General features: G+C 35.2%; 2 protein-coding genes, 1 long non-coding RNA gene and 2 other non-coding genes across 10 annotated transcripts; 4 read left to right on the plus strand and 1 right to left on the minus strand.

Moving 5' to 3' along the window:
* Positions 1 to 69: 69 nt before the first annotated feature.
* On the minus strand, positions 70 to 4,944 carry LOC110423624 (basic helix-loop-helix (bHLH) DNA-binding superfamily protein). 2 transcript variants are annotated; one of them, XM_089784639.1, is made up of 10 exons: positions 4,354 to 4,944; positions 3,707 to 3,708; positions 2,660 to 3,573; positions 2,348 to 2,575; positions 2,198 to 2,263; positions 2,021 to 2,089; positions 1,538 to 1,609; positions 1,252 to 1,449; positions 806 to 893; positions 70 to 732 (listed from the first exon to the last, which is right to left on the minus strand). In XM_089784639.1, the coding sequence occupies exons 1-10, from the start codon at positions 4,401 to 4,403 to the stop codon at positions 695 to 697; spliced, it is 1,725 nt and encodes a 574-aa protein (XP_089640765.1). In that variant the 5' UTR covers positions 4,404 to 4,944; the 3' UTR covers positions 70 to 694. The 2 variants fall into 2 exon arrangements, with proteins under 2 accessions (XP_089640765.1, XP_021293577.1); XM_021437902.2 differs by lacking the exon at positions 3,707 to 3,708 and having other exon boundaries at positions 2,660 to 3,637; positions 4,354 to 4,938.
* Positions 4,945 to 12,080: 7,136 nt separating this feature from the next.
* WIT2 (WPP domain-interacting protein 2) lies at positions 12,081 to 17,069 on the plus strand. Of its 5 annotated transcripts, none has more exons than XM_021437553.2 (5): positions 12,081 to 12,238; positions 13,379 to 13,942; positions 14,094 to 15,229; positions 15,690 to 15,882; positions 16,132 to 16,722. In XM_021437553.2, the coding sequence occupies exons 2-5, from the start codon at positions 13,402 to 13,404 to the stop codon at positions 16,233 to 16,235; spliced, it is 1,974 nt and encodes a 657-aa protein (XP_021293228.1). In that variant the 5' UTR covers positions 12,081 to 12,238; positions 13,379 to 13,401; the 3' UTR covers positions 16,236 to 16,722. The 5 variants fall into 5 exon arrangements, with proteins under 5 accessions (XP_021293228.1, XP_021293227.1, XP_021293229.1 ...); XM_021437552.2 differs by lacking the exon at positions 16,132 to 16,722 and adding an exon at positions 16,729 to 17,069 and having other exon boundaries at positions 12,082 to 12,238; positions 15,690 to 15,878; XM_021437554.2 differs by having other exon boundaries at positions 12,082 to 12,238; positions 15,690 to 15,878.
* A 315-nt stretch (positions 17,070 to 17,384) lies between these two features.
* Positions 17,385 to 18,920, plus strand: LOC149526726 (uncharacterized). Its single transcript, XR_016351705.1, has 2 exons — positions 17,385 to 17,502; positions 18,221 to 18,920. It is a non-coding gene; the product is annotated as an uncharacterized LOC149526726 (long non-coding RNA).
* LOC149526727 (small nucleolar RNA R160) lies at positions 17,739 to 17,818 on the plus strand. Its single transcript, XR_016351715.1, has one exon. It is a non-coding gene; the product is annotated as a small nucleolar RNA R160 (small nucleolar RNA).
* On the plus strand, positions 17,890 to 17,975 carry LOC149526728 (small nucleolar RNA R160). The gene has a single exon (XR_016351716.1). It is a non-coding gene; the product is annotated as a small nucleolar RNA R160 (small nucleolar RNA).
* Positions 18,921 to 19,642: the final 722 nt, after the last annotated feature.

Below are 19,642 nucleotides of genomic sequence, written 5' to 3' on the forward strand. Positions count from 1 at the left end.
AATAAATTCCAATGTCTAACTGAAGTCATACGCACGGATTGATGCCATGGTGAGGATGAACACTTTCAATAATCAACAAAATAGGGGCAGTGATTTTATTCCAGGAGTATGGGGTAGTGAATGCAGATAAAGCCAAGAAAAAATGTAGAGGAAGATTGAAGAACATTATAGCCCTCAATACATAATAAACAAATACAACTTACATCTCTGAACTGAACAAAATACTTCCCACTGCCATCTGTAAAATTACAGAGACCATCTAATACTACTAGATAAAACTCCTATATATCACAAAAACTTTCCATCATCAATCTATACATTCTAATCCAGCTTTCCTCTGACTGGGACAGTAATACGATTCCCACCATCAAAGGAGTTTCATTTCCCTCTATATATCTAATGCTCAAACGAAAGAAATGGAAATTCCTGTCCCACCACAGTTAAGGAACCATGAGCCTTCAAGCAAGCCTTTGTTTTGGCAAAATGTGAGATATTCCCAGCTATAAAACCAGGCCGATAGCACCTTCAATTATCCAATAAGAAACTGGTAGGAATATGCTGACACTATATGTTTACACTTAAATCTTTCAAATACTGATTCTGCATGCCCTTGGCTACCTTCAAGAATGCAGGATAAGTATAGCAGGTAGTAGGCCATAATGGAGCTGCCTGGAATAGAGCTGTAAGAGGAGGATCAAAGTTCTACTTTCAAGTGACCTGATGGTAGAGACCCTGCAAATGCATTAGATAAATTTTAGTCAGATCTGAGAACACTATGCCTATGACACGTAAAAGGGAGTTATACCATTCACATCTTGGCTGTCAGAAGGAGCACCAGTTCCGTAATTCATCTGGACAACATTGTGGAGGTCATCCTCCCATGCATTTGATAGCTGGAACCAGAATGTATCAACCATGAAAGATAATCGTAATACTCAGAGACTTATGACGTTTAGCAGATAAATCATTTTACATCATTCACATCATGCATTAAAGCCAACGTTGCACAATAAATTTTCATAGCTCATTAATTTTCCTTTCACATTGATAACACTTTAAAAATATATTAAAAGGGGAAAACCAATGACCAAGAATAAAAAAACTTAAGGCCCAAGTTCATGCCAGGGAAAGGTTTCATAGAGGACCTTCATGAATTAATTCAATTCTTGTCGATTAATTAACCACTTGATGCTAGAAATACACACACACATACATGATGTGTGAACTACATAAAAAGAAGAAAAAGAAAACCTGATTAGGCTCCTTGTATCCTCCATTCATGGGTGTGAACTGGGAACTGAGAGTTCTACGGATTACATCAGAGGTATTTCCCATGACAGGCAGAGCAGCTTGAACAAGTCCAGGTTGAGATGGATGCAATGAAGGATAACCCACGGACATATCTGGAGAAAACCCCAGAGACGAAGGACCAGCTCGTGATTGAATAATCTGTATATCAATGAAGATGCACTTTGATGGATCAGATGAGACACATGTAGACATCAGTTATTGCTGAAATCTGTGCTGATCAACTTACATCTTTTGCCAGGAGCCCTTCTATATTAAAATTCAGCCTTGGGTTCACTGTAGCAAGTTTCATTGATAGAAACTGCAAAAAGGAGTAAAAGGTGACATCCATTAACTATACACTCATCACTCAGTCAAAGGATAGGGGACAAAACTAGTGAAGAGCAGCAGAGGGTTATGTCTCCACAACATATCAAATCAACTGTACAAAAATTCACAGATGAGCTATAGACATTCAAACTGTAAGCCCATACATCAATTATAGTTTCTTAAAAGCAAGGCCATCATAAGAAATACCCTATAAGACCTAAGGTTGTATCATTTACATCAATCTAGAACAAGATTGACCAAGTTACTTATTTTTTTAGTTTGTATACTTATCAGATCACTTTGATAAGATAGAAGTATGCACAATTACACCATCATCAATCACACTAGATTACTAGGGAACCACTAGGTTGGAAAAGAGAAGTTCTGAATTCTGGTCCAATACCTCAACCTGCCGCTGAAGTGACTGTACATAGTTAATGATTTCATCTAGCATCACTGCCTTGCCTGTAACCTGCATCGATAATAAACCCAAACAAAATGAACTACGTAGCTGTTCTGATTACCGCTGAGAAGTCAGTTTGATTGTACTTCCTAAGCTATAACAACCAAGAAAACAAACCTTGCTGCAACCAGGTACAAGGTCCTGAAGAAATTTCATCCTTTCACTAATCTTTTCTCTTCTTACCTGAAGTCACAACCAATTTCAATCTAAACAAAAAAGATTATCTAAATATTGCTAAATTTCAATAAAGTTTCCAAGTAAATTTACCCTTTCTGCAAGACTATGGCTATTTGTTGCCTGGCCTCTTCGGGCTCTAACATGAATGTAATCTTCTTTTGGTGGATCAGAAGCTTGAGACCCTTGTTTCCCCTGTTTCCCCGCAGTCTTATTGATTGTTGTAGTTTGGTTCTGGTCTCCCTTCTTTTGATTTTCAGCATTATCCTTTGCAGCCTCAACAGGTGGTTGGCCTCCCTTTGCTTGATCAACCTCAGCATCCTGCCACAAAACACAGCACTCAAATGTATGCCATAAATGGAAAGGTATAATGGATCAGGGAACCAGTTGGCAAACATTTTTTACCTGTACACTCCTTTTTCTTTTCTTTGAACTAAGACCCTTAGCAGAAGGTTCCAAACTTAGACCATCCAATGCAGATGGTTCATCTTGACCACCAATACCACCACTAAACTCAGCCTCATCAGACTCGTTACCAGAGCCACCATTTCCTTGTTTTGCTTCTTCATTAGATCGAACAAGACTTTCACTTTTCTTTTCATTCTTGAGTGGACTTTCTTGAGTAGCCCTATTTTCAATTTGCAAAGAAACATCTTTGGAAGCTTCAGTGGAATTCAACTTACTTTTCTCAGATTCCACAACAGATACTGTTTTCATCCCACTTATTGCAAAAATATCTTGTGGTCCTTGCATCAGGCCAACACCCCTAGTATACAGACCCATAGATTCAGGAATACCAAAAGGGTTCACCATGTCACAAAAACTTCCCCCATTAAAGCTCGAGAACCTGGCAGCACGCTCAATGAAAGCTGAATCAGCTGGCAACTGAGATAGGCTCTGTGGTAGAATCCCAGTCGCATTCGGTAAGAAAATACCACCTCTCAGCATTGAACTTGCTGTATTCCAACCCATATCAAATGGTCTATCTATGGTACTTCTCAGAGAGTTACCACCTTTTCCAATTGCCATTCCATTTGAAGAGCTTGCACCATTTTGTGCATTAATGTCACAAAATCCCAAGTTTTGTGAATTAGATGCGTGCTCCCAAAGGCTCGTACCGAAAGAGTCTACCACTGAAGCAGAGGCACATGAAGAACCAATAGCCATGGGATTATCACTAGAAACTAAACTCATCGGAGTACTTGTGAGATTGGCACCACCAAACTGCCAATCAGATGACATACCAGGTGCCTGGTAGTTTATGTGATTCCCATTCCTCTTTTCGAGCTCATATTTATCCTTTTCACCTATATCCATCCCTATTCAACAAGAATAGCGATTGTATCTCAGTCTGTGCTTTTCTCCACAATTATGTTTGAACACCTAGTCAAGCCAACAGTCCAAACTCCGAAGTCAGGCTAATGAACAGAAACTAAGCCTTCAAAATGTGACCACTACCTAAAAATGCCCTTAACTGCTCCAAAATGATCAACCAAAGATCAAAGACCACAAAATATACAGGTAGAAAAGACAACAACAAACAAATCACATGGAAAAATTATCTAATTCTTTGACATATATTAAAACACAAAAACTTTAGGAACAAGCTTCAAGCTAAGTCCACAAGGGGTCTGAAAACTTAAAAAATAAGAAAGTTATAGTCCTAGGAAGCTGAAATTCACCCACCCCAAAAGAAAACCATAGAAACGGTTCAGCAGAAGAAATCACAGAAAACCCACTTCAATTAATAAACCGCCAAAAAACAGAACTGAAATAATGTAAAAAAGATCCCCACAGGCTGAAACAGCTACCATTTCCAAAGCAACAACCGGAAATTGGAAGTACAGAAAAACTCGCACAATGGAAAAAGCCTTATTCAAGACAAAAAGTCACAACAGAACAGAAAAAGAAAGTTCAAAGAAGAGCTGTAAAAAAAAAGGAAAAGAGTCTACTAGAAGCAGTCAATCAATCTAAAAAAGAACATTGATTTCAGTACAATAAATAAAGCCACCCTTCTCATTCAAAACCCTAGTCAGAGTTTTCGCAGAGAGCACCCAGAACGAGAGAGAAACTCAACTAAAAGTGGGGGAGAAAGATACCCATTTTCAGATTCTGTGCTTACTTTTCTGTACTCTCTCTGCTCTCTCATTCAAGGCCCTTTTTCTTTTCTCAACACTCCCACGCACACACAAAATTTAAAGCTTTAATTGAATTTGAGCTACTAGTTTTTTTTTTTTTTGGTTTCCTCAGCAACGGGGCAACTCTGCTACAAAACAGTCAAAAAAACAGAGAAGAAAAAGTAATAGAGAGTTTTATTATTCAAGAGTGAGAAAAACGAAATGGGTATTTGTCTATTTTGAAGAGGGGAGAGTGAAAGAGAAGAGCATCGGCAAAGGTCCTGCATTTATACCCACGCTTGCATCAAAAAGAGAGCTCTTTGATCATTAACCACCGCCACTGCCGCTGTTAAAATATTGCACAACAGCCCCCTTCCCTACCTTCAAACTCCAAAACTTTGCTTCCTTTCTCCTATGTGGGACTATTTTTTTAACCATTTAAATCACTTTGGGGTTATTTCTGTAAGTTTGTTTTAGTGTTTTCAATGGCATATTTTTGTTATAATTATACCCATTTGAGCTAGCAACTGACACTGCCAACTCTCCTCATAGGATTTTTCCTTTTGTTTATCTTATTGTATTGTCCTTTTTATTAAAAAAAAACCTTGGGAGGAGAGCTTCAAGATCTTTAATGGGGTTTGTTTGGTCAAGAAGCTAAAATCTAGCTCATTTTCACACTTCGTAGAATTATCTTTTTGGGGGTTATTAACTAAGATACAATACCCATCTGGGTCATGTGGTGGGTATTATTATCAATTTTCATTTACATATGGGGAGGGAAGATCTATGGTATCTTTCTCTCATTTGATAACTTGACTGTCTTATCCACCTTCTTGTGTTGTTTGTCTGTGGAAACTTGGAGGGAAAAAAAACCAAATCCTTCACCCTTTCTTTAGGTTGCTTAATTCCCATATCAAGGTAATGTGTTTTGTACTTATAAAGATGGTGCATTCGAAATTATCATCATCGACACTTAATACCCAGTGTTACTCGTTGAGAAACAATATTAAGCCATCTAACAATTCTCTCTCAAATAATAAAGGAAGACACTTGTTCAGTTGGTGTCAATGTTAAACATTGATATGACAATGAAGCGATGGTCTAAGTCCAAGGGACAATGTTTACAGAAGAATAGTGGCAATTTGCGGTGGTGGCATTAGGTATCAATCGGACGAGTGTGCACTGGAGGGTAAAACATGGCACTGCTGCCTACTTGCCAAATTGACAATGCCTTTTGCCCACTGCCATGCTGCTGCCTCACGCCAACTATTACTCTCAATTATCTTCCTTGCATCATTGTGTAGCTTGGGAATTCTTTTATAGGCACTTGGCCAAACTTGTGTGAAGGCTATGGTACTCATTCCTTGCAAAAATATAGCTATTTATTTGACTTTAAGTCCCCACTTGAAGTTCAAGTAAAGGTTTTCATCTTACCCATTTTTAGGTCAAAAAGACCATATATGAATCTGAAAAGGAACATTAGATGTCTGGTTAAGTTTTCAAGTTGTCCTGAATCTTCTAATATCTCCAATTTTCTTTGAGCAAATGTCAGAATCCCTTACAAAAGTAATCAAATCTAATGGCTATCAGCTTTAGCTACATTCTCAGAGAGTTGACCAAACAAATTTGAACCTCTTTTCTTTTGTGTTCCTCCTCTCTAACCAAGGCTTTAACTGGAGGAGGTCAGGCAGGTCATCCATGAACAATAAAAAATCTAAAAGATAGTGTTGTTTTTCCTGTAAACTGTGTGTGGCAAATATTTTACTACCTTATACTATATTTGATGGACTGTCCCTTTCTCTCTTTCTCTCATGTCATTATTAGTTGCCCTTGGGACTTTCAATTCTCCAAGACCTAAGCTTTAGAATAATGGGAATCTCTCCCCACTTTTACTTTATAAGTAAACCACTAATCTTTTACTTAACCCTAAGCTCTATTAAATTGCCCCATGTAAGAAGAGAAAATGATTTGTGTTGATTGGGTTGGTTTACTAGGTATGTTGGAGAAGAATACAACAAGTTAGATTTCTACATTTTATAATTAAATAACATATCTTATAATAATACTATAAATTCTTTCAGAATACAATGTATTAGAAACCATAAACAAAAATCTACAAGGGTACAGTCCAAAGGAAAAAAGAATAAAATAAAACAAAACCCTACTAATCTAATTAAACAACAGGGGCAGCAGATTCCTTAGTAACAATTTTCTCCAATTAAATAATTAGGCAACTCAAGAACTTTGTAAATGGGTTGCTGCCATCTGTACTTTGTGTGCCCTTTCGTAAGAAGGGAGGCTATTGATTGGTGTCAATATATATTTATTATTTAAATAGAAAACTGTACATATATTATAAAGCACTAAGAGTTGGGTCATGGTTGGCAATGGCTCTCCTTTTGGGAAAAGGCAAAAAACCAAGCAAACAAAATCCCATCCTAAGCAACATGGGATGGGTGTTGGGGATTCGAGATCTCTTAAACAGGGCTTTTAAGAATTCTTTAACCTGAATCAAGGACTGTATCATCCATGATTACTCCCCCACTTTCTTTTTCTACATTGGTATGGAGATGTTAATAAAGTAGTGCTTGCTCTTGAGCTTTAATCAATTAAAGCAAAGCACGTTTCAAACTTTACATTATGCCAATCTATATCATCTTGCACTTGCACATTATTAAAATTTGCACCCATATTTATTGTACAAATCTTGAAATGTTACTAGTATTTTACCCAAGGAGCATACTTGTCAGCAGAAAAAAAAATAATGTTGACCATGCTCGTATTTTTATAATTCTAATAAAACTATCTTACTATATAATACAATAACAATTATTTCATTACGTCTTTTTATTTACAACAATAATATCGTATTTTAAATTTAAAATCTCCATCCAATGTTTAACTTAACAAGATAAACTAAGTCTAAAAGTGTGGATCTACTGGTTTGGAAGAATGTATTTATATCAAGGGTATTAAGTAGTTTAGATTGTGTATTAATGTAGCTGAGATGGGCACAGTTCATTGGTTTGACTTGGTTAAGTGAAAGGGGTCAGCCCTTCCATTATACTATAATGCAGTATAAGGTAAAGCTAAGTGCTAGACAGTACACATTCAAGAGTTAACATAGCTTTGAGATGCAAAGATCTTGAATGGTAGAGAAGATGAATGTCAGTTGGGAGAGTTTGAAAAAAAAAATGAAAAGATAAAATCTGCTTTAAGATTTTATGAAATTCATGCAAGCATCATTGCATGGCATGATGAGAGTTGTTGTTGAATGATAGTTTTCAAACTTTTTGGCACCACCTTTTGGCTCACTTTTTCTTCCCCTCAAAACCCTAATCCATAATAGGATTCACCTTTCTTTTCTAAACAGAAGATGCCCACTCGAAAATGTTAGGAACTTTCCTGTACCTTTTCAATGTTTTTTCACCCTTACAACCAAAGTAAATGTAAGGTATATGGGACCCTTTATTTGGTGGAAGATTTAATTGTGATGAAAAAAAAATTAAAAAGAGTGCCAGTTATCTCAACTTCCTGTCTCCCCCAAAGCAATCGACTGTCCCCCACGAAAATCGTATAGAGAACTAGGTTGAGAGATACTGGAAATGTTCGTCAGCTAGGAACCTTTTACATCAGTATATGCACCCATAGATTGGTGAAAAACGAGTCATTTTTGGTTGGGTAAATGTCATTTCTCAAATGCAATATGCTTTTTGCTAATTTTACCTTCGTCAGACCGAATTGTCTTTCTTTCTCCTTGATTATGCAAATACGGTATTTCTCTCTCTATGTTGGTTGTTGGAGTTTTGTGTGTAACACAATGGAGTTTTTTTTTTTTTAATGATACAAGTGAGAAATATCATTTGAACATAATATATTTATCTGATTTTTATTTCATTTTTATCAATTGAGTTAAATTTAAGTATCGATCTAAATAGTTAAGTTCAGTCACTAAAAGAGGAGTCAAGCAAGGGGGAGCTTCCACTGCCCACCAAGCCCGTGCCATCCCTTCTATACTTGGAATATCCTTATTCAGTTTGATACTAATCTAATTAGAGTCTACAGATCCTTTCAAATTAGCCATTATTTTCCCAATTTGGACAGCTTCATAGACATAAGCAGGCTAGGTTCTAATAAAAAATTAAGGGCTATATATGGCAAATTATTTATAGAGAAAAGTCGAAGTTCCTTTGAGTTATACATGCATGATTCTTTACCTGGTATCTAAATTTCATATTATGTCAACTTTTAACTTAATCAAACAAAAGAAAAGGGAAAGCCTGCCGACTTTTCCTTATTTGATTCGAGGAAAAAGTGCTGGGGTTTTCAAATCTAATGCCTTTTATTCTAACCTCTAATCTATCAATAGACAGGAAAAGAGGAGTTGAGAGCTTGTCTTCTTCCTGGAACTTGTCTGGTTTCTCCATCAGAGTACGTACGTTCTTGATGGCCACATCACACTTTTCTCTCCATCCTTTTCAATTTACAACGTTATGGTGACCTCACGATTTAATACCCTCAAGTCACCATCTCATCCAAGGACAGAAACCGAGCCCAGAAATACAAAGGCCTTTTTTTTCTTCCCTGTCACCCATCATTGGATATTTCTAGCTTAAGATCAATAATGGGGTCCTGCATGCTACATTGGGTTATTAGGAACCACTTTTAGACTAATTTAACAATCTTTTTTTAACTTGCTTTTATAGCAAAGCAAAGTCATCCCAAGGTTCTGGTTGGTTCAATCACTCATATCTTCTCTTTGCCCATCTTGTCCAAGAAACTTAACCTAATCATACATGGAAATTAGTTTGATGCACAAAGGTTTTTCCCAAACCTGTCAAACTATCATGGGATTTTGTAAGGAATCTGCATGTATATCATTGATGGATGATGTTGTTCTTTAGTACACTAATCACTTGTCTTAGTGTACCGACTTTTACCTAAGTATGATATCATTAAATCCTTAAATTAATCAAATAAATTGAAAAATATTTGTTACTTTTATAGGAAAGTAAAGAAGAGGAGCCCAATCCTTTTTCGTCGTATTTCTATTCGTACAATATATCATAAAGTTAGGGATAATTAATAATTATGATACCATTAAATCTTTAAATTAATCAAACAAAAATAAATAACATTTCGATACTTTTAGAGAAGCCAAATCCCTTTTCGTTGCATTTTGATCAGGGCAAGATATCGTAAAATTAGGGATAATTAATAATCTCAAAACTCTTCATGGATTCAAGAAATAACTTTAATCTATTTTTAAGAAACAAAGTAGATAAAGAAAAACAAAAATTAAACCTAACTTGAGTATGGTCTTGAAATTTTATTAAAGTTAAGCCTAATAACTTTAGTACGAACTCTTCTATGATGCAAAGTGGATAAGAGAAGTGAGTTACGAAACAAAATGAAAAGACTTAACTTGAATATGAAGTTTCACTATTAATTAGTCCGAAGCCGAGATTGTGATGAACCGACCAAAATATTTAGTCCACTTTTAATTACTATTCACAAATCTAGCAATTGATTCTTTCACGAGTGGGAAATGTAATTCAAAGAGAGCAAAATCGGTCTAACCAAGCTTCCAAGCAGGCACAAAAGACAGACAAGTTAGTTAAACATCCTGTCCGAATTCTATAATTGTAGAATGTTTCGGGAGAAAGGTCTCGGAAGCCTTTAGTAACGAAAGCACTGTCTTTCTTATTAAGGTCGCAAAGGATACAACTTGTATACTTGGACGATCTTTTGAGGGGTGAATTGGTTTAAAAGGAAAAATAAAAAAAAAATACCTAAGGTTTTATGAGCATGTGTTTGTCGTTGGTTTTAGTGTATATTTGGCACTCTAAAATTGGTTTGGCCTAGAAAGTTATTTGGCATGTGGTATGAAATATATATTGAATCACAAGGTCAAAATGATATTTGCCTAAAAAATGTCACATCTTTCACAATTGTTACCTACTCGTGTGAGGCCAAATTTAGTAGATGGGTTAAAAGTTTTTTTTACCAGATTTGTGATATCACTTTGTATGGTAGAAATGGGTTGTGACACTCTATTCGTCATGCGTATTCACGAGAATTATTCATTTAATTTGAAAAATGTGATTAAAAAAAAATCTTGTAAATCAGTGAAAAGTTTATGAAAATATCAATGCATAATTATTTTACATTAAATATCATTCCGTATGGTATTATATATATAATGTATAACTATTATTATATCAAATATGAAACTTTCTTCAACATTTTTAAAAGAAAAGAAAATTGAAGAAAAACGAGGGGCTAAAATGGAGACAAAAAATGAACCAAACAGAATCATGCAAATAGGGCTTTGAGGACAGGGCCCGGCAGACAGCAACATGTTACAAATAAGCCTGAAACCAATATTTTGTTAGTATGGGCTAGGTGGCTAATTTAATGCCTTTGCTTTGGTCCAAACTTTGACTGTGTTCGGCCATGAAAGCCGAAAGGATAGACTTCACTTAATGTTTAATCCCATCATACTCATAAATCATGAACGACTCAAGTTCAAGTTTAATTGCACTCAGAATTTGTTTTGCCTTTTTTTTTTAATAAAATTTGATTTGTTAGGTGGTCGATGTATCTTCTGTTTAAAAATGGATTAAAGATAATATTATTTTTGAGAGTTGTGATAAATGATTTGAAATTAAAAAACGAAAGGTAAATATTACTATAAATTTAAAATTTAACACTTAATTATCCCGTGTTTATTTATGTGATCAAAGAAAAGATAATTACAAATATATACACATATCACGAGTGAAATTCACAAACTCGACTATAAAATAATAAATGAGATAATAATACTTAAGCATAGTACATAATCTTTTGTTATAAGGGTCAATCTTACTGGACCATTTACATTACTTTTTTTGGACTCATTTATCATTTATTCCTATTTCTAACATGCTATAGTCATTATTTCCTTGGAATTTCCAAACAAGTTTTAGATATTCATATTGATTATTATATTCATATTATCATTTCATAAGATCTTTATAGTAACTTTTAAACTAAAAAAAATTAAGTCAAATAAGTTTTTAAGTATACTTTACTCCTTTCACATGTAGGGAGAACAGTCTTTAACATGTAACAATTTATCACTAAAGGAACAACAATGAGGACACTGCCTGCTTTCATACTGTGTTAAATTTTAGAATGAATATCATATCTAAAATCAATGGATAATAGATAAAATGTTTTCTATTATATTTATATATTCAACATATCTACAGTTTAACAAATATGAAAATTCTTTATTATCGTTTTGATATGTATTTATATTTATTTATTGTTTTACATAATAAATATGAAGATTCAAAGAACTTGATTTTAATTTTTTTCTTGAAAATTGAAAATAGAAAAAATATATAATATTTTTGTAAAACTTGTTCCTTGCATATAATAAAGGCCGAGTAAGTACAGTAGAAGAAACAAGAAGGTCTAAAATCCGAAGAAAATCCAAATCTAATGACAAAATAATTAACTTGGGTTCCTGAGACAGACATGTTTTGAGTTTGGCAGGCTTATTTGTACAGCCTGTTTCGGTAGGCCATGTGATAACTTTTACATTGGTTTTTTCTTTTGGCATCTCAATAATGCAACGTAGGACCCTTGGTGGTTGCTAACGTGCACGGACCACATCATTCGGTCTAAACCATCGCCCACTCTTCTTGACATACACCCCTGGTATATTTTAGACTCTATGCTCATTAACAGACAGATCGAAGAATATCAACGGTATTATGAAATGAGAGGTAGTTGAAAACGAGAAAGGAAATTCTTCTTTGGCTGATCCATTTCCTTTTCAAGAATTAAGGAAAACCCATCAAGGTTTTGCTTTCAGGTACCTCATTCTCATCTCATTTCTTTTGGTCCTTGCAAAGTATTCTTGTTCTGAACTAAACTCTGCATAGTACTGCATTCTGCTTCTGCTTTTTTTTTTTTTTTGGTTTTGTTTTCCTTTCCTTTGCTGTTATGTTATTTATGCATGTTAATTTATTGTTTCATTATTGACAGTTTGGTAACTTTAAATTCTAGTTGGGATTAATGGGAGATGATAATATGTGGTGTTGTTTTGGTTTCTTTAAATCTTCTAATGCTTTGACCCCAGATGTCAAATTTTCGTCTGATGTTGGTGGAAGTGTTAGGGAAGAACTGAAGATTTTTAGTGCTTTATAAAGTTTTATTTCCTTTTCATCTTAATCTAATTGTAGAATTCAAGTGTCGAGTCTTTGTCAAAGATGTGGAAATTAATGAGTTCCATTCTTATAACAGATGGGGATCATTAAGATTTTGGAATGCACCAGGGTTGGGAAAGCTTTCAAGTTCCGGGAGGGGATTAGCTAATAAATTACTGATTTTATTGCTCCATGGTTAATTTGTCTTTTTCAATTTGCTTTCTCAACTTCAAAAGAGGAGATACCTGAGTGAACAAAAAGCAGTGTGCATCACTGAGTTTTCTGTAGCTGAATTTCGCTGCTTTCTGGTTTAGATAGAACCCAAAATTTGTGGCTGCGCACTACTTTAAAACAATGTTAGCTAGGCTTATCTTAGGTCATCTTTGTTGAGTAGTTAATGAACCATAAAATGTTCAAATGCTTCAACCCATTTATATGGATTTGCAGAAGGATAGTCCAACCTATTTAATTGGGGACGACACTAATGACTAGTTCTTATAAGTGCAAATACCTGCATTTGGTCCTTCATTGATAAGAGACAGTTAGTTTTATGGTACACTTTTTCTTTCGGTGAATTCTTATGACACATTGTTGCTATCATGATTTTATGTGAATGACAAGCTGCATTTAAAGCTCAATGATATGTATGCCTAAATGTCGGGAGACAAAATAATCACACCCATCAATGCACATCCATAGTACTCTTCTGTTTCTCTTATATGAATTAGTTGCAAAGTGTAATTTGTATCAGTATAATGGAACAATAATGCCTACTTTTGCCTTTTCATTTTTCCTGCCTTCCTCAGATAGCTAAACAAAGAACTGGGCTATGGAAATCAATGACGTCAATGTTGATGATAAAAATATGCATATGGGAAATCCAGAGTTAGATGCAGTTCAGTTACATGAAGAGGCCTCATCAAGTGGAGAGGGCATCCAAGAAATGCAGAGTTCCACTTTGAACAGAATTGACTTGGACTTGGCATATTCTAATGAGAAATTGGTAAATTTGCATGTACTTTTAATGCTGCTTTTGGGTTGGGACAATGATCCTGAAGCAATGGCCTCAGGGAATAGTGATATTTCAGCTCAGTTCGTTGAAAAGGCATTGGTATTTGATCTGTTATGTGGAATTTTGGATTCTGAGTTAAGGGAAGTGGAAACTTTCTTGTATACCGTTCAAGTGGAGATTGTTGATGCCCGTCATAAAATATCTTCATGCAGACCTTTGGGAGCACTATTCAATAAAATGGAAGAGAAGCTGCATGATTCTGAACAATCCCTTAAAAAGTGTCAAGAGCTTGTCTTGGAGGTGAAGATGCAGTCAACCAAGCTGCAAGATTCCATTTCATATTTCAGAAATGAGAACTGTAAGTTTAAATTTGAGTTTATCACATAACATAAGAATAATAAGTTACAAACATTGTTTATAATTTAACAGCTTAACCAATACAAATAATGAAGATCCCTATACTTTAGTTATTTTGATTGTATACCATTCTAAGAGATACATATTAACAGGGAACAATGACAACGCCATGGCCATAGCTGAACAATATCAGCTATCAAACATCATTGGCAAATCAAAAGTACTGACAGTTGAACAGCAAAGACATATATTAAGGATGCTTGAAAAATCACTTGCACGGGAGCTAGATCTTGAAAAGAAATTATCAGAGTTTGTTCAAAATGAAGAGCAATTAAAACTGAAGCTACACTATACTGAACAAGTAGCTCTTCGCATGGAAGAGGCAGCAGAAGTTGTTTGGGGAAGGTTTCTAGAGGCAGAAAATGCTGCTGAGGTGCTCATGGGAATTTCAAAGGAGCTTGTAGGTCGACTTCAGATTGTTCAGTTTAACCTGAAGGGTTCAATTCAACGAGAAGCTGAGCTCAAATCTAAACTTGAAGGTTGCATTGAAGAGTTAAATAGCAAAGATATTGCTTTAAAAAAGCTTGAGAGCAGCAATGCAGAACATGCTGCAGAAGCTTCTGAAGTATTCAGTTTGAGGAAGAAGGTGAAATTACTCGAGGAACAGCTAAAAGAATCTGAGCTACAGCTGAATAATGCAAATGCCTCCAATGAAACAAGTCAAGAGCATATTCATGAAATGGAAATCATTATTGATTCACTAAAAGAAAATGTTTGTGACACAGAAAGTAGGTCTGAAAGTGCAGAAGCCAAGGTTACAGAGTTAACAGATGCAAACTTGGAACTTACCGAAGAGTTGAATTTTCTTAAAGGTAATAATGATAATAATACAAAGAAGGTGACCTCACTTGAGAAGCAGTTGAGGGAAAAGGAGATTCAACTGCAGCATGCAAAAGCATCTTCTGAAGCAAGCCAGGAGCAGCAGCACATGTTGTACTCTGCAATATGGGATATGGAAACTTTAATTGAAGATCTAAAATCAAAAGTTGCAAAAGCTGAAAGTAAGACTGATAATGTGGAGGAGCAGTGCATTATATTATCAGAATCTAACTTTGAACTTAATAACGAGCTAGGCATCCTGAGGAATAAAATCGAATGCTTGGAGACATCTTTGGACCAAGCTAACAATGAAAAGGCGGCAAATGCAAAAGAAATCAATTATAGGACCAAGCTAATCACAGATATGGTTACCCAACTAGCCACAGAAAGGGAACGCATTCAAAAGCAGGTATCAACTTTAAATTATTCTGATATGACAAAATCCGAAATCTGTCATCTACTCTTGAGTTGTTTTATTGTGTCTTATTCATGATTTTGTGTGTACATGTATCCTCATGTTGGAGCTGGTAAAGTAAATGGCAATAGCATTCATAGTGATTATTAAAAACTTGTACATGCCAAGACAACCTAAAAGTTATGCTGTTAAAGAAATAGTTCCTACTGGTTTTTAAATTTCCATTTGAATATTGGTGATGTAGCTACTTTTGATAGGTAAAAAGATGTTGAACTGTAGATTTTCTGTAGGACCTGCATGATTGACTGTTGAGTTTTCTTTTTAACATTTCTCTTTTGAACTTTTAAGTTTTTCTTGGGAAACAAAGAGATAGGCAAATGCGTAGTTGACTGATGTTAACATTCTTATGGAGCTAATACTTTCACTTTAATTTTTTGAAAAATGTTCTTTGCAGCTATTTTCATTAGTAAAGGAGAAGGCAATATTGCTGAAAAAGTTGCAAAACACTGTACAAATTGGCTCTTTAGCTGTCTGCAACTCTGGAGTTGATGGCGAAGAGATATCTGTCTCCAAGAGTGATTCAATTAAAGCTAATTGTACAAAAACATTTGAGAGAACAGTTCTCTCAGCCACAAGTGTACAGGCAGGTACTCAGTTTTTCCTTATTGTTTTTCACAAAAGAAAAAAAAAATTGCAACTAGTTGATGCGGTTGCTGTCAAAGAGGTAGGGGAAGCAAGGTGCATTTTATTTGTATGTGAAGTAAAATTTTCAATGCTTCATGGAACTGAGTGTTTTCTAACTGCTAGGTAGGATCTCCAATTAAATTTTAACACAGCTACCCTTTAGAGTTTATCAGGAACTCCATGTAACTGAGTGTCGGCTCCTTGTGTATCAGATTCCAACAGCCCCTCTAACCATGAAGGTTGTGAATGCACTTATATGACCATGTTGGTAGCACCCCAAATGCAGTACTTGACCGGGGACTGTCACATGAGATGAAAGTCGGATGGTAGATTAGATTCAGTTATCCTTACACATTTCAACTGAATACTCATACCCTTTGAGCCAATATTTATGATTAGTGTAAGGGTTCATCGGGCATTCATAAGATGTGATGGATATAGTTTTTGTAACCTGAAGCACACAACTGAATTGGCAATCAAACTCTTCTATATAATCCTAAGTGATGGTGTTTTTCTTAGCAATTTTCATCCAAGTGATATTGACAAAGAACATCATTGAAAATAGCATGCTGTGCATTGAAGATTTTTAGGCAGCTTTATGTTGAAATCAATGGAATTATATCATCCTTTGCCATCTCAAATAGGTTCTAGTTGTTCTTTAACAGAAAGTTTCAGTTGGTCTGTTGAGAAACCATGATGTACCTTTGATGTTTACTCATTCTTTGAGAAGAGATAATGGACCTTTTAGAGTTTTATACATAAAAAACCATAATTCATTTGAATGATCTCTTCTTTTTCTTCTGAAACAGGTGAATGACAATCAAAAGAATGCATCTCTTTATAGGACCGAAGTTGAACCTTCCGGTGCTGTAACTGATGGCAGTGACACAATTTCAAGGGTGGAAGTTGCAAAAAGAGGAAAGACAGGCCACCTTAAACTGATATACATTTTCATGGCAATTCTCATTGCACTCTTTTCTACATTAGCTGTATATTTGTTGAGGGCGAAACCTCCCCTCATGGTTTATTTTTGATGGCCTCTGAGATTCTGTTTTGCAGGCACACATTGTGCCTTATGATGTATATTCTTGCCATTTTTTGATGTATATTGTTTTACTTGGAGAATGTTAATTATTGTGTTACTTGTTAATTATCAAAGCTTTGACAAGGTGCATGACATGGGGATACGCCCTCCCATTACAGTTTGGATCTCTGGACTGTTCCAAGTTTAACCTGAAAAGGCAGCTACTTGTGGGCTTCGTAACTGATTCTTTATAGGGGTTAAAGCTATTTCTTAAAATATAAAATAAAAAATAAAAAAAATCAAATCACAAATATTAGAAGTTTGGAGACCCTAAATTGAATTATGAAAAGCTTGTGCGTCGTCGTTTTATTCAATGATCACCTTCTATAAGTATCATCTCCAGACTCAAACCCTAGTCTCAATCATCATTTCACCCTCCTACCCCATCCCCACCAAATGAAAAGAACCATCATTTACCCTGGAAAAGAACCATCAGGCGGTTGCCTGATGAGCTAAACCAAGGCAAGCCCTGTTGCCATTTTGATATTTCAATTTTCAGGTAAGTAATATTTGAATTGAAATTATTACTATTATTACATGACAGTGTTAAGCACCAATGGCCCCTTGCTTCTTAAAGTTTTAGTTGCAAGGAAAAACTCGAGAAAGAGGTATTACTACAGGTGCAAAATGTACCCTTTCTGGCACCAACCTCTGTTTTTGATTTGAAATTAATCTCACTAAAGCAAAGCTGGTGCCAGAAACAATGTTTTTTTTTCTTTTCCTGAATAATTGCAAAGCAAAATGATGAAAGTTGTTTAGAATCTGAATCGCCGTGTGGGAACCCCACCCTGGGTCTTCAAAGTTCTCTGATTGCTTTGCAAAACTATGTATTTTCGTTCAATTTATTGTTTTCAAGGATGAGTTGGTCAGATATTTTTGTATAGAACGCAAGATGAAGAGATCTGTTTAATGGCTGAATTTGATGTAGAATTCCCACATCATTATAATGGTCTTCAAAGTTCTCTGATTGCTTTCATATTTAAGAATATCAGTTCACCGATGCAGTAAGCTACTGAAGTAGCTATGTAAATATTTTGCTTGTCTTTAAATCTTATAGCTACATCTTTTACCCTTTTGGCTCTAAGTATGTGTACATGAGTAGCGATGGTATCATTGATTTGCTATTATGGGTTTTGAGTGTTATATGAGGAAGTTGAAGATTAAAGAGATCCCGTGGGCACCAAAATTCATAGTCTGTTGTGTATGTCATATTTCAGGCTATACGAGCATGGTGCGATAGAAATGTTTCTTCTTTTGTTCACTTTTTGCTGGACATACAATTTTTGAATGATTGATGCAGCAAGAACTGGGAAGACACATGCTGGAGTTATTGTTAAATTCCCTCTTGTTATAGTCACGCAACTCAGTTGTGCCTCTTGATTCATAGTCCTGAAAGTGTCATAACTTTTTAATGTCAATATTATTTGCTTGTTATTAAAATTGAAAAACATGCTCTGAGTGGTATACTCGTATCATTATGCCTTTGAGATTTGAGACTTGTTATATGTATATATGGGGGGCAATTGTTTTGCTTAGTGAGCACTAGGCAATAGCATTTTAGTTTTTTTCAGAACTGTTATTTTCTTTATTGAGTTTGAAAATCATCTTGATGAAATCTTGTTGTGCATTATGCTTTTGCTTGCAAATGTTTTGTTTGGACCTTACAAGTGATTTTTCTTAGTTTGTTCATTATTTTCCCTTTCTAAATTTAAAATTTCTCTCATCACTTTGTCTTCTGAAGATTAATCAATTTCTGCAACTGCCTTTTGTAGCCTTTTGGATAATCATATAGACATTAATACCATGTTTAAGTTTAATTATCTGTTTTGTCTAGCTTTTTTGCATTGTCATTGCTGTTGAAATGTACTGATATTGCAAAATCATGCAGTATGTATAATTCTATTTTTGTTTTTTTTTTTAATAAAGTTGGCTTGATATGTTAAACTACACATTTTTGTCTTTATAATGGAACTTTTTGAAACCATGGGATGGGATAAGTGATTTTCACTCAAGTCACTAGGTTGGAAGCAGGTAATTTACCCTTAGAAACTATGTTGCTGGCTGAAGTTTGAGATTGACAATGAATGACAATGATGTTAAAAACTTGATGAGCTGAAGGAAGAGTTTGATGGCAGTATAGTAATGGGATTCAGTTGTTTTGGTTATTGGATCTAGTTTGCCCACTTAGATCTGGGGTGAAAGATATAGAAGATTTGGCTTGACTTTGCAGTATTTGAGGAAAAGTAATGTTGAAAATGGAAGCTGTTTTCTGCCTTTAAAACCTCGAGATACGAGGCTAAGCAAATTGGTTTTGAGGGTCCACAGTAGAGAAAAAAATTATTGCAAGGACAAAACAAAACGACAGGAGACCTCTAACTTAATGGAGAGAGTTCTTCATATTGCTTGGGGATATGCTTTTGCTTTGTTCTTTGGACCCTGACCTTCAAAGGATGCAATAAATATGTATCTCCCATTGGATTTCTCTGTAAAGAGGATTCCGGGCCTGCCCTGTTGACTCCTTATAATCTTGTATGTTTTATCCGAAGCAAAGATAATTATCACTAGTTCACTACTTGGGACAGAAAGCAGACCAATACGTATACTGCTATCTACTTGGTATGTCGAATAACATTTGGTTA

The sequence above is a fragment of the Theobroma umbraticum genome, unplaced genomic scaffold (assembly GCF_002168275.2).
Source record: "Theobroma umbraticum cultivar Fairchild unplaced genomic scaffold, ASM216827v3 scaffold_20.0, whole genome shotgun sequence".
NCBI lineage: Eukaryota > Viridiplantae > Streptophyta > Magnoliopsida > Malvales > Malvaceae > Theobroma > Theobroma umbraticum.

What these genes read in the sequence shown, in the direction of transcription:
- LOC110423624 (XM_089784639.1), bottom strand. Translation starts at nt 4,403, where the DNA reads ATGAGAGAGCAGAGAGAGTACAGAAAAGTAAGCACAGAATCTGAAAAT. An exon ending in CACTTCAGCGGCAGGTTGAG is followed by an intron (nt 1,610 to 2,020) that starts GTATTGGACCAG and finishes TCCTTTTTGCAG; the next exon opens with TTTCTATCAATGAAACTTGC. An exon ending in AAGGGCTCCTGGCAAAAGAT is followed by an intron (nt 1,450 to 1,537) that starts GTAAGTTGATCA and finishes ATTGATATACAG; the next exon opens with ATTATTCAATCACGAGCTGG.
- WIT2 (XM_021437552.2), top strand. Translation starts at nt 13,402, where the DNA reads ATGGAAATCAATGACGTCAATGTTGATGATAAAAATATGCATATGGGA. An exon ending in ATATTTCAGAAATGAGAACT is followed by an intron (nt 13,943 to 14,093) that starts GTAAGTTTAAAT and finishes ACATATTAACAG; the next exon opens with GGAACAATGACAACGCCATG. An exon ending in GGGAACGCATTCAAAAGCAG is followed by an intron (nt 15,230 to 15,689) that starts GTATCAACTTTA and finishes TGTTCTTTGCAG; the next exon opens with CTATTTTCATTAGTAAAGGA.